Source organism: Chamaea fasciata, unplaced genomic scaffold (assembly GCF_029207755.1).
Source record: "Chamaea fasciata isolate MVZ Bird 193981 ecotype frontalis unplaced genomic scaffold, bChaFas1.0.hap1 SCAF_1, whole genome shotgun sequence".
Lineage (NCBI taxonomy): Eukaryota > Metazoa > Chordata > Aves > Passeriformes > Sylviidae > Chamaea > Chamaea fasciata.
The window spans coordinates 13,717,902-13,731,776 of NW_027094086.1; the positions used below are offsets into that span (position 1 = coordinate 13,717,902).

Below are 13,875 nucleotides of genomic sequence, written 5' to 3' on the forward strand. Positions count from 1 at the left end.
AGTTAGTGATCTGGAAATTACTATTTTGGCAGTTATTAGTGTCTCTGCCCTTGTAACTCTGCCCATATGTAATTTTATGACAAAGTAATTTATTTTTTTTATTCTTATATTGTGTGTCATAGTTGTCTTAAACTGCTGAAATCTTTTTTATGAGCTCTTTACAATAATGGTCTCTTTTAGTCTTTGATTTCTTACAATTCAAACCAGGCTTCTTTACTCTATAGGTCATTCTACTTGTAAATACATACAGCGTATGTATTTACAGTTTGGGAGAAACTTCAGTGCTTCTGCAAGGTCATTAGCAGATATTGATCCATGCCTTTTATATAGCAAAGAACCACTCCAAAATATTTAAATGTTGCTCTTGAATGAAAATACAGTTAGGCAAATTTTTGCCATTGAAATCCATCAGCCTTACTTTTGCACATGGTGTTCCATCTTATTTGTTGAAAGAAGTGATTGTGTAAAATCTCACCATACTTCACGGATGAAATGCATGGGATAATATAGGAATTTTACCTTAAACTCTCCACCATTTTCTTTTAAGATTTGAAGAAATACTAGCTTTCCCTCTGCTCTGCTCTAGCTGTACACACATTCTCTTCATACAGCCGTTGAAGAACACCACTACTCTTCTCATCTGAATTTGTTCCTTTTTGAAACTGTGTTTATTCATGGTGAGGTTATGCCGATTTATTCTTGTGTCAACATTTTTCTATGTCTTAAATAGCACTTCTCTGGGATTTACCCTAGAGGTGATTTATGATGATTCTCAAGGCGAATAACTTCTCTCTTTTTTGCTCTTGTAAGGGAGGATGAGACTGTTGGTAGATTTCCCATGCATCTCATCCAGTCCAATCTTTTTTTTCCCCCTGAATCATGAATGAGATTAAGTACTGCAGCCTAGATCTCTAAATGAAAATGGTTTTCTTTCCACTGGACACAACTCCTCTGAAAGCACCTATAATTTGCTTTTTCCATAGCTGTATTCATGCACAACTGGTACACTCAGGTTCTCCTCTTCTGTCTGTCAGTTTGGATAACCCAATTTCATGCTATCCTGGGAGCTCCTGCATCTGCATCCTCCACTGTGCTATTCCATTCTTCCTCTGCATTGACAAGAGTTCCCAGCTGTTGGGGTTTTTGCTAGTGACTAATGACCTTGGCACAAGAAGCAAGTGTGAAAACATTACAAAAAAATCCTTTCAAGACCAGAGTCGAAGGAACCCTAGAAACTACTAGAAAATTCCTCCAGGCCACTGTTTTCTCTTTCAGCAAAACATTTAAATTTCTTTTCATAAGTGACTTCACCCACCTGTCCACATGCATCATGTTCAGCTTTCCAATTGATATTCAGAGAGATTCTTGTGCAGAATATCTGCAATTTTTTCCACTGGATTTTGGGTTAGCCTCCTAATTGATCACCTATTCCTATTTATCTCCATGTTTTCAATTGTTACTTTTTCCTTCTAAAACTCTCCTTATTTTTGAGGTGAGACTAAGCACCAAAGCTGGAGAAAACTGTCATTTTGAATGTATGCACTTCATTCATTGCTACATAGTAATATAATATTGTGTTAGTTAATCCCTATATTTAAAATCCTTGCTGCTGGGCCTGAGGCTTCATGTGCCAGTTGTGGACTGGAAAAAATGAAACGTAGAATAGTTGATTAATTTTTCTGGAGTCATACAAATGCTGTCTTGCTGGACTAGGTTAAACAAGACTCCCCATCCTGTGATTTATTCATGCTGCACATCTTTTGCAAACTGCTTGTATTCAAAAAAAAATAGCTTTGTAGCTGGCTCATAACTTCCTTTTGAGCTCTGCAAATTTCCTGCTCACAATAAAGGCTTGATGAAAGCAAAAATGTTACAGTGGCTGCATCCGCACTAGCAGGCCTGTTGAGGCCTGTTTGCAGACTCCTGATTGCCAGGCTGAAGGCTGAGCAGGGGCTTCCCGTGGCCTCAGGCTGCCAGGTGGCATCCCTGGAGCATGGCACTGCAGGCAAAGGGGAGTGACCAGGACACACCCTTCCCTCTTAATTTGCATCTTTCTTTTCTTGTTCCACACCTGGTTTTGCCCCTCAGGTTGTTAGTGATATGGTCAGGAAAGCTGGCTGGGGGCTGAGCGCTTTGAACCAGACAGGTGCTGACTGGGTCATGGACATTTGCTTTAGAGCAGCCAGCTGTGATGTGTCTGGGACTTTGTGTCCTCTCTGTGCAAACGATCATGCTCAGCCTCCTGGCTTTTGTTGGGTGACCCACTTCCTGCTCTGTGGCTCAGCTTCTGCACTGGATAGGCTCTGGCATTGCTGGAGTTTAGTCTTGATCCATAAGAGGATCATTTGGTAGGAGGACATTGCTGAGACAGTCAGGAAAGGGTTCAGTTCCAGGAATAAGCCTAGAAATAGATTTTTATCAGCAAAATTTCCAAGTCACACACATGAAGTCTAAATACCCGAAATACAACCCGCTGTTCCTCTCTTCCCTAGAAGTGGTGTAGAGGTACCAGCCCAGAGGGGCCAAAGGGGGAAAAGTCCTGTTTGCTTTGTCCTTTTTCCACATCTGCTCCCTGCTGTGCCGTCCCCAGGCCTGGGTGCAATGCTCATGGCACATGTTGCTGTGCTGGTTAAGGCACGCAAACAGCCAGTCACTGCAGTGTTTTGCAGGGCTCGTTTTCTAATGTGTTTGCAAGTTACCTTAGTTTGTGGATGACTCCAGCATGCGCTGGTGCTGGCACAAGGCATGAGGCAGTAGCTATCCCCTAAGAGAATACAACTTGGCCCCAGTCACTCTGTCAGCATAACCTTCCTGATTATTTTTTTCTTGGTATCAGGAAATGCTTGGTGAAATTCTTTTTTCTATCAGTGAATAACATGTATGTTCCAATCACAAGAGTTTTTCGGTACCAACAGAAACCATTGTCCCAACTGTGTAATGAATTGTAAAAGTCTCCTGAAAGTAAAATGAAAGGATTAAAAGATTACTGTGTTAGATGATGTGAAAATTGAGAATAATGTGTAGGCATAGAATTCAAAGCCAAACAGAGTTTGGGATTTAGTAATTCAAAAGTAATTAATATGGAGTTCTTTCTGTGAGATAAAAAAACATGGAGTGACCAGTGGATCTTCTGAAAACCTATGGCTGTTCTTCTGAAGCACCTGCAACTTGAGGCTAGCTTTTTCTGGATGATCATGTTTTTTGTGTTAACCCCATCCTAAAATGGGTACTGAAATAGAACTATAGAATTCATTTTGCATGTTAAATGTCAAATTTATTTTCTTGGAACTCATTTACTTTATTCATTCTTGAATAAGGCACGGAGATCTTGAAGAATCTGCAACAAATGTGTAGACAAGTTGCATTTGCTTTTGGAGATGATCTTTGACAAGACTTGTTATAAAGCTTTTTTTTTTTTTTTTTTTTTCTCCCAGAGCTCAGAGGATGAATCAAAGTGGGTTGAAGATCTTCTTAAGATGCACACTGCGCGTGTCCGTGACATCGAACAGCTCACTAGCTTGGACTTCTTCAGAAAGACCAGTCGCAGCTACACAGAAATCCTCTCCCTAAAGACATACCTGCATACATTTGAAAGTGAAATTTAGCTTTCTAACCTTACTCAGTGCATCCTTTTATCAACTGGTGTATATTTTTATATTGTTTTTATATTTATTAATTTGAAGCCAGGACATTAAAAATATTAGTATTTTAATCCTGTATCAAATCTTAAACATTAAACCTTTGTGTCATTTGTTTTGTTTCTCTAATGTTTAATATAGGTATGTCTTTTGGTTGATTTAGTAGTGCTTGTAATACTGCCTTTTGAGTCCTTACTCTGAGCTTTTAAGTGGTGCTGCAAGGTTTGATGCATACAGCAAGGAAATACTAATTTCTCATGCTCCTTTACCACACTTGTTGTCCTGTACTGTGTATGAAAATACTGAACATGTAAAATTACACTCATTTACTGATAACTGTGTGACAGACATATTTAAACACTATAGACAAATAGCATCTTAAATATAATAAACCACACATTCAGTTTTTTTAATGTGTTTTGATTTCCTTTCGCAGGGATGTTCAGAGGGGCTTGCAGGCAGCTGAGTGCTGGCAGATCTCTTACTGGGTAGAGCCCTTCTCAGGAGTTTAGGTTTTCTGGTAAGAGGACTGCCAGGGGCCCAGGTGTCCTGCCCTGGTACTCAGCAATGAGACCAAAAAACAGACACCCCCAGCAGTCATTACTGGTTAGGTTTTGCTATAGGGGGAGAGCTGGGAGGGAAGGATACTTGCTGTCATGAGCTAGCAGGGGTACCCTCTGCCTGAGGCCACTTGGGCCTGCTCCAGAGCTATGGACAGGATGCAAGGCGACAACATCTCTTATCATTGGTAGGGCTGAGTTACACCCCTTCTGTACCACAGCTGCACTGGTTCCTTGGAATACTTGCTCCATGAACCTTTCTTTGACTTTGGGGAAAATTGAAATAAGACAGATGTTGAAAGACGTGACGCTGCTAAACCTGCAGCAGTGGGTTTTTAGCTGGGAGGACAAAATCTGATTTTTATCATCTTGTTCTAATGTACAGAGCCTGAGATGCGTTCCCCTAGTCTGAGACTTACTGCCAGCCCTCATTCTCAAAGGAAACCCCTAGGTCTGACTACACACATATGACTTGTGGTACAGTGAAGTCTATACAGTGCATGTGATACTGAACCATCACCTACTTGTTCAAGTGAGTCAAATCTCTGTTTGCTACTTCACTGCAGTAACAGTCTCATAATGCTGGCAAGCCCCTTCAAGTGTCACTGGGAGCAGAGTCCTGAGACAGTGTAATAGATACTGTTGTGTGCTGATATCTGGATAATGGCCTGATTCGGCTTGGACAGTTTTTATAGAAGACATATATTATGGAGCATTAGTGTTAGTGTACCTAGATGATGGAAAAGAGAAATTATTGTTTAGAATGCCTTTGAGGCTGAATCTACTAACAACACTATAGTGAAGCCTTCATTTGGGATTACAGATTTCCCTCTCTCTACAAAAGTTTTTTGTGTTTCTTTTCTCCTTGAGGATTGCAACTGCTGAAGGGAAGAGGGAGAGGCTGGGAAGCATCTCAGCCATGTACACAGATGAATAGGCAGGGTCTCCTAAGTAAAATTAATCTAGCACAACACCAGCTTGCATCCCTGTAGCATCCATCTAAGAGAAAATAGTAAACTGGAATTAATCATGTTAACATCAATGATAAAGTTCTTGTGACCAGACAAAAATTTATTATTCTAGGTGCCAAATTCTGTTTAATTTAGAAAAGCACAAAACTTGAATACTTTATAATACATCCAAAATGCTAGGATGGAAATTCTAATAACTGCACAAAGCTATGGGGAACATCCTATTCTTGCAACTAAAAAATTGTCTCTTGTGGTTGTCTGGTAGCACAGAAATATTTTCCTGTAAGGTTTCAGCAGGGCTTCTTGCCACAATAAACTTTATGTTATTACATGTACTACAAAGGGTATTTCCTTTGGATTTAAAAGAGCTTTCTCTTGAGACCTAATTCCTTCAACATGAACTTTAGCGATGATTTAATGTGGTGGTTCATAAACTAAACTAAAGACCACCATTGCTGTTTTGCTTTGACATTAATCCGTTGCTCTGTTTGTTTGGGTTTTTAATCAAATTGAACAAATTACGTAATTCTTTTATTTTCTCCCAAAAGAACATGAAATTTATACTAAAAGAACATTCAAGCTTTGAAAAATAATCTTGTGTTCAGAGAAGTTTGCTTCTGAAATGTAATTAGTGATTGAAAATGGTTGGGAGAGACAGTTTAACTCTAGGTTTCACTAAAGAGTGGTGATTAGTGTTTAGGGAAACAATTTTTTGACTGAGTTTCTTACTGTGATAGTAAATACTAGTAATTTACTTCTGTTCTACCTACTTCTCTTTAGCCTTTGGTTCCATGCTCTTGCGTGGTATTGCTGTTTTAGTTTACTGCATTAGCAGAAATAACTGTGCTGAGAAGTATTTGTGGTGAATTCTGCACATGGCATGGGATACTTTTCCCATTGAAAGATGCCTTATCAACACAAGAGCTCTAATGCAAAGCTTGTAAATCCCTCTGAGCAACATGAGCTCTGCAGGAACAACTGGTATTTTAAAGGAAACGTGTAATTTGCCTTTGGTAATCTTCAAGGTGAATGTTAGCTTAGGGCAGAGGGAAGGAACCATTCTGCCTTCCAATCCTGTTAGACCATTTTGAAAAGATGAAATACCACTTGTTTCTGTTACATTTGCCTTTTCTTGGTATTTCTCTGGCTTCAGCAAGAGGTCCATTGAGGAGAACAAGCATTGAATTTTTTCTGTCAAGCAAACACTATTTTTGAGGATTTGGGTAATTACTATTTGCACTTGGTGATACAAACTTGAGGCATGTTCATTGGGTTACAGGCAGTTCAGTTGAGCAACTGCCACAACAACAAAAGCCTTGGTGTCCTGCACACCTAGCAAAGTCCTTTTGCTTTGGGAAAAATCCTTCAGATGTAGTTATGCAACTAGAATAACCCTGGTACAGGAAACTGTTACTTTTTTTTAACCCCTTTTCCACAGTCACATATCCTTAATAGATAATCACTGAAAGCAGCTCAAGTAACCTGACCAACAGAATGGTCCTGATGGTGAAATTATAGCAAAAGTCCCCATGATTATGTTCTGTCCTGGTCAGCTAACAGCTTGATTAGATAGAGACTTTCCACTTGCTGTTTCCCTCTTCTCCATGTCCAACCTTTAGCCTCTTTTTGAGGTTAGGAACAATATTCAACAGTTTCTGCACTTTTTTGAACATTGGTTCTGTTTTGGTAACAGCAGATTAGTTTGCATTGTTATGAAGCAATTTCATCTCCAGATGAACAAGAAAATGAAAATATTTAATTGTCAGGTCTGTGGCATCTTGTGAAGGTTTTTCTAGAGTTCACAGGGATTTAGTGTGAGTAATAACCATGTGTAATTAGGCCAATCTTGCAGTGTCCCTGGAGGCTGCTGCACAGCAGTCCTGCCATGATCCCTTGCTTCTCAGTGCTTTATATGCAAACAGTTGGTCAGCTGAATGTGTGAAGATTTTAAGACTTTACAAATGAAAATACACATGCATGGCAGGTTTATGGAGTCCCTGTTTCCCTTGCATTTGCTTTCATCCTATACATCAGTCTGTCAGGTACAACAGGTGACATAGCTCTCTAATTCCTGCACACAGCCAGGAAGCAAAAAGCTTTTCAGGAAAGCTGAAGGAGGTTCCCTCTGAAGGTGTTGCTTGTTGCAGGAAAGAACAAGAACTTGGACAGTGAGGATAGAGTGCAGGACCTGACCTGAAAGAAAAAAACTGTAGCAGCAGGAATGGATGTTTGTAGAAGTTTAAGGCAGATTTTTGGGAGGAAACCTCCTAAGGGGGCTTTCCCTTCTGCCAAAGGCTCTAGGACAGACAATGGCTCTTGGCTGCGGAGTAGAGCACGTTCTTCACGTCTGGTCCCATCCTGACTGGGCCAAGGGCCACTGCATGAGCGATTTCCTGCTTGATCTGGGCAAAGGCTTGTTGTTGTTCAGGGCCTCAGTGGAAATTGTTTTTCTTGCGGGTGACTAGGTAGAGAGGGCTCATGATCTGACTGTACTTAGGGATGTGCATTCTCCAAAAACCTATGGCACTTAAGTTTCTTTCTTGCTGGTTGGTGGAGACATTGCTGTAATCTTATTGATGACATCAGTGGGAATCTGACGTTCCAGCAATCCTTTGCTTCAGTCACACATCCACATCAAACATCTTTAGTTACCTTTAAATTTGTATTACACTTCTGTGCAGATTACCGTAGCTCCTTTCTACAGGAGACAGAGGAGATACCGCTTGCAGTACAATTGAGAAAATTCCGCCTTAATACCTTTTTTTAAAAAACCTCCAAGCCCATACCAACAGAGGGGCAAATCCACTTGTTCTGCCTTGTGAGAGAGGGATACAACTGGGCTTTCCCAGGGCAGGGGAGGGTGTGGGTGTTACAGAGCTGCTACTTCCTCTCTGCTCCAGTACAGTGCTCTTCCAATGAATTTGGCACTTACAGCAGCTGGGGTTATTCTGCTCGTTTGGCACAGAGAGACAAATGACATTTCACCACACATCTGGGATGCTGCTGTTACCACAGGCATGGATGAAACTGTGGCATGGAGAGGTTGAATAGTCTGTTTAAGGGCATGCATACAGTATGGCCTGTAAAGCTAGTCACAGTACTCCTGTGCAGGGCTTAATATGTGACATTTTGAAATAATTTCTGGTAGTGCTATCGCTGATGGGGGAGCACAAGGTAAGTTTTGTAAAGCAAAAGCTTCAGAATCATGTGGCTGAAATAAAATTTGAATACGGGGTAAGAGCATAACTCCCTTCCTTTGGGGGCAATAAGCAATGCTGAATTGGTTTTCTATCAATCCCATGCATCAAAACGCTTTTGGTAGGCCTGGTTCCTTACCAGAGTTCTCCTGTCTCCCAGAGGGATGCCACAGTACTTGCCTGTCCATCCTATCTGTGTTCTTAGTCCAGGCTGATTTTTGATTAGTTTCCATTTCCCTTACTGCATTCTCAGACCACTGTTGCACTTGACCTAAGAGACATGGTATAGTCATGAAAATACGAGTATAACCTGACCAGGATGGACCTGCCAGTAAATGATTAATACCACGTTAACTGTACGTCTTCCAAATGAGGGAAATGTGTTTGAAAGGTTTAAAGTTCAGCCCTTGTTCAAGAGAGGAGAAAAAAAGGTTTTTTTAAACATTGTGGAAAAATATCTAATCTCGCTTCTTTGCACTTGTTGTGTAAATACAAGATAAGAGCAGTATTCCCAAGGTTACTGCAAACAGCCTGTCACCACAGAGTACAAACTAACATTTACTAAAATGTATGTTGACATAAAAAGCAGCATTGCTGCAGTCAGCTGTGGTAAAAAACCCACAGGTTTCTTTCCCATTACAAGTCAAAAGTTTGGGATGTAACTTACTCAGACCTGCCCTCACAAAGGAAAATCCCTGCCCTTACAGCATCCATGGTATGTGCACAGTTGTTGTGGAACCTTACCTTATTGCGTTACCTCATCTGTTGTTTTCTAAACACGGTAGGGAAAGGCAGATGGAGGTCACCCAGGTTTCATCTGTGGGTTTCACCATGGAGATATCAGCAAGCAAAGAAGTTAGTAACTGTGGATTAGCACAGCTGTAACTGATTGACCCTAAAACTGGAATTCACTAGAAAAGAGGTGGGATTGACATCATAAACAGTCAACAGAAAAGGATTAAATCCTTTTCAGGGGATATTTTCCTCAGTTTTCTTTCTCCTGGCTGTGTGCGGCAAGTAGGGAATTATTTCTTCTTTTCTATGTGGTGGACTGATATATCAGAAGAGGCTGGATGAAGAAGGAACAGGAAGTTTCCCACCAAATAAATCTCCAGCCCCAGTCCCTTCTGGCAGCATCTCCTGGACCTTCAACCTGTTCAACCTCTTCTATCTCCTGAAGTGGGAAACTTCTCTTATCTCCTTGCACAGCAATTTTTTTTCTGCTGACCTCCCTGTTTTATTTCAGCTTTGATCTGTTAATCATCTGCAAATAGCTTCAGTGTTAGCCTACCAGCTCTTAGCTCTGTCAGGTCTTACACACTTCTGAAGAAAAGAGGATGTGGAAGATCCTGATATATCCCCTTTTTCTTTTCCAGCGCAGTTAAAACCCAGGGCCAGTTTTGCAGATAAAAACCCTCTTCAGAGTATTTAATCTGGTGGCCTTCACCCAGGTACCTGTCTTTGTCTGAAGGCATTTAATGTCACTGAAGGCAGAATGCCAAAGCTCTGATGAATCAACCAGAACTCCTCCACACAGGCCATGACCGACTAGACCATTACTAACAACAGAGAAAGTTAGCTATTCATAATGTCAGTATTTTCTTTTCTGAGACTACAAAGTTCAACCCAATCCAAATGAACCAGAGTTCCAGTTCTCAGCACTGACTGTGACAGATCACCTCTGCTCACTGGCCCATTTTCACCTAACAACATCTCTAGGACACTGCTGATGGCTCTAGTTCCACCTGCTCTCTGCTGGATGCATGTTGTTATTTGTACTTGTAGTTGTTTCCATGTTTCCAGTTGGCTTTGGGATGTTTTTTGGGCGCACCGACATGGTGTGGGTCGACAGGAACTACATCCTCCTCCATTGTAGTGCCACATGAACAGTTGTCCCTGCTTCCCCATGGCCACAGTCTGGACTCAGGATTGTGGTACACTTACTGTACACTCTGCAGAGTCTAGAGAAAAAGACAGTAGGAAGCAGATCACAGATGATGTGTTATCTTCTCCTGGGCTGTATCTAACCTGTGTGGGCTGCAGCTGAGGCAGATGTGAACAGTCTTCTCCCATGTGATGAACATTGAATCCCCAAACATTATTTGTTTGCCAAATAAAACAAAGTCTAAGATTCTCCTTACTGGTAACACCAGAAGAAACACTGGTGTTTGAGGATCTAAGAACTGACATTTTTATGATCATCCTTTTAAGGCAGTAGAGAAAAAAGAAGTTTGCAGAAAAATAGTTCTTTTTGTTTTTCTTCTTTGTTTAAGAAAAAAGCCATTGTATGCAGCATGCTCAGGTGGGCTTGCAGATGTCCACGTTGAACTAAGAATGCACCTCCATGGTTTTCATCTGCTGTGCCTCATCCTCTAATTCCAACCTTCCTCAAAAGGCTTTCACTTTCTGTGCCTCATCATCTAATTCTAACCTTTCTCAAACGGTTTCCATATGCATTCATGAAACCTTGGAGCCCTCCTGTGGTCAAAATCATGAGCTGTTCTTCCGGTTGTAACCTGAAATCTGACGCAGTCAATTCCATTTTAAACTTTATCCTTGGAGTATTCATTGAGAAAAAGTTCAATCAGTTAAGGATGAAAAAAGTTTAAACAGTTTCCTGAGCTTTTGCATGGGTCAATCTCATTAAATCTCACTCCCCTTGGCCATTATCTGATGCTGTCCACATCTCTTTTCCAAGGTTGGGGTATTGCCTTACAATCTGCCCATTACTTCATCTTTCTTCCTTCCATACTCCTCCTCCCTGTTTGCTGTCCTTTGTGGGCTTCTCCCTTTCTGCTCTTAGTTAGGGTCTCTTATCATCAGTCTGTCTCAGAACCCTCCAGCTGTGCACTGAATAATGTCATCAACACAAATTCCAAGTATACTGTCTTCCTCACTGGAGAAGCATGTGATTCTGAGGGCTTTGGTGTGCTCATTTTTATCATTGTGCTGAAGTTGTAGAAAAGGTTTTACATTTCCTTCATTTTGTGGCCTTTGTAGAACCCCTCAGGAAAATTCTCTTTCCTCATGGGCAATTGCTTTCTTTTCAACAGCCTTTCATTGTGCATGAGAAGTAAAAGTGTCAGCAATCTTAAGCAGGTTTATGAGGGAGTAGGAAAGGGTGAGGTAAAAATGAGGAAGGGCAAGAGGAGAAACAGCCCCTTTGCTTTTGCCTGTAGTGGGGCCAACACTGAATGTTTCTTTCCTGCTGTATAAGTAAAGGGGAGAGCACCCCCCCCAGCTGTGCAATCTCACATGGTTGCTTGTGGGCTGCATTGAAGATCTCAGCATGGTCCATTGGAGATGCTGGATTTGCTATACAGAGTGATTGGCAGAGAAGGTCTGAGAGCCTCAGCTCTTCCCTCTCTGCCGTGGAATTTGTAAAGGCAGTTGGGTATTCATGAGGATAAATACTTCAAGGCTTGTCATTTGTAAGATAATACAGCACATACCACAAGGGTTTGAAAAGGATTTGAAGTTTCTAGGCTGCACTACTCTTACAACATTTGAAGATTCAGAGGTTCATGGAAAATCCCACCCAAAATTTCAGCGTCAAGTATGCACTGTGTAATTCTCAGAATGAATGGGGCTTTTTGAACTTTGTTTTTATCATAAGCATTATCTGACAGAAAAAGTATCCCAAACTCCACAGTCTTTGAGGTTGCATTTCTGAATTTCCCTCAAAAGAGTGTACAAATACTTCGAGTTGTGAGTTTTTGAGATCACTGCATCCCAACTGGATGCTGAAGGCAGTTGGTCTAGAAAACCTCTAGTAAGAACTGCAACAAGGTTGGGGTTTAGCTGTTGGCCTCTCTGCTCTACGTGAAAGCTAAATCCAGAACTGTAATGATAAAAATGGTAAGTCTTAAGTTCATGGTCAGATTTTATCTTCTTATCCTTCTTATCCCTTTTGTGCCAACATCATTCTTATGCTAACAAACTCGCCTTCCTCACTGGTATTTAAATAACCCACCCACTCCTTTCCAAAATACTTTTTTAGTTGGTTGGTTGGGTTTTTTTGGGGGGTTGTTCTGTTTGTTTGTTTGGGTTTTTTTTGGGGGGGGTTTTTTTTTGGTTTTTTTTTGGGGGGGGGCTTTTTTTTGTTTACTCTGCAAGCACATCTCTTCTGAATAAGAAAAGAAGCTGTTGCAATGGATTCCTGAAAAAGAGGCTCATTTAATATTTGTACTTATCTTACAGAGTTAGATTTATGTGAACATGTGCCTACATTTATGCTCTGGGTAACCTTGCTTAATTCTAGTTTCATAATATGGGTGCCATAGAGAGGACTGTATTTTCTACTCTCAGAATTAAATGTCCACTAGCAAATAAAGCTGGCACAAAGATAATGAATCTTCAGCAGCCACTCAGTCCATCCCCATAATTTAGTGTTAGTTTTTGCCTAAGGACATAGTCTCGTGGGACTTCCTAGAGTGGTTTAACAAGCCACCACCTCCAGCCAAATGTTAAATTTCTTGGTGTAGCAGAGGCAAATCATGTGATATTCCTGGATTTTGGACACAGACTCTCAGCTGCACTGAGCTGGCTGAAGAAGTTATTATCTCCGCTCCTGGCAAGGGTTATTGTTTCCTCAGTGCCTGCAGAATTGCTTCCCTCTAACCTGCTCCAGGAGGAGAAGGAACAGTTTATTTCACTAAAGGGTTTAAAAGCTAGAGTGCTACTTATGTGTCTCGTTTTACTTGGAAATGGGTTAGGAAGAAACTCAGAATATGCTTAGTTAAAAAACAAAAAGAGTGGTAATTAGTAATAGAGTGACCGAGATAATCTAGTGGGGACTAAAGATATTTTCATTTGAGACAGATTGAATTAGGTGAGATGATCCTTAACAGCCCTTATCTGCTTAAGTCACAAAGAAGCCTGATTGTTTTAGATCACCTTTACTAATGCTTCAAACTAATCTGGTTACCCATATGTGTGGAGGCTTGCCCTGTTGTGCTGTGAGGCAGCTGAGACTGTTAATGCATTGCCACCCCAAAGGTACATTTTTTCCACTTAGGCACGTGTGTTTCTCAGCTCAGCCCGTCCCTGGCACTTCATCCTGGGGCTGCTCCCAAAAGCAGTGACTGGGGGCTCAGCTGAGGGGCTGTCAGGTGTTAACAAAATGAACCTCTACTGGTGTTCATGAAAACTAGAAATGCGGGTGTCTGTAGAGGGTTTCTCTACAGATAGGTGTTACCAGTTGCAGTGGGCCAGTGCTAAGAAACTTTCTGTCTGGCTGTGCTTTCTTCTAACAAGCTCTATCCCTGCTCCTTTCCGGGGAATGATCTCTAAAGTTCCCTTCCAACTCAAACCATTCTATGATTCTATGTTTCTAACTCTCTCTTGCTTAAGAGAGCTTCAGTCCAAAGCATGAGGACTTTGCATGTGTTGAAATAATCGTTTTAAGGCAGTGGCCTGAATACCTAATTGCTCAATTAGCCATGACTTGATTTTTAATGGTGCTGACTGTTTCTCTGGACTCCAGTAAGATTCCTTACGTGCTTGAAGG

At 41.1% G+C, this 13,875-nt stretch overlaps 1 protein-coding gene across 1 annotated transcript in view; it reads left to right on the forward strand.

Moving 5' to 3' along the window:
- ENPP2 (ectonucleotide pyrophosphatase/phosphodiesterase 2) overlaps positions 1 to 4,051 on the forward strand; it is a 71,780-nt gene extending 67,729 nt beyond the window's left edge. Inside the window, 1 exon segment of the mRNA XM_066176907.1 lies at positions 3,435 to 4,051. Within this exon segment, the coding sequence (XP_066033004.1) occupies positions 3,435 to 3,605 (171 nt within the window). The 3' untranslated portion in view covers positions 3,606 to 4,051.
- Positions 4,052 to 13,875: the final 9,824 nt, after the last annotated feature.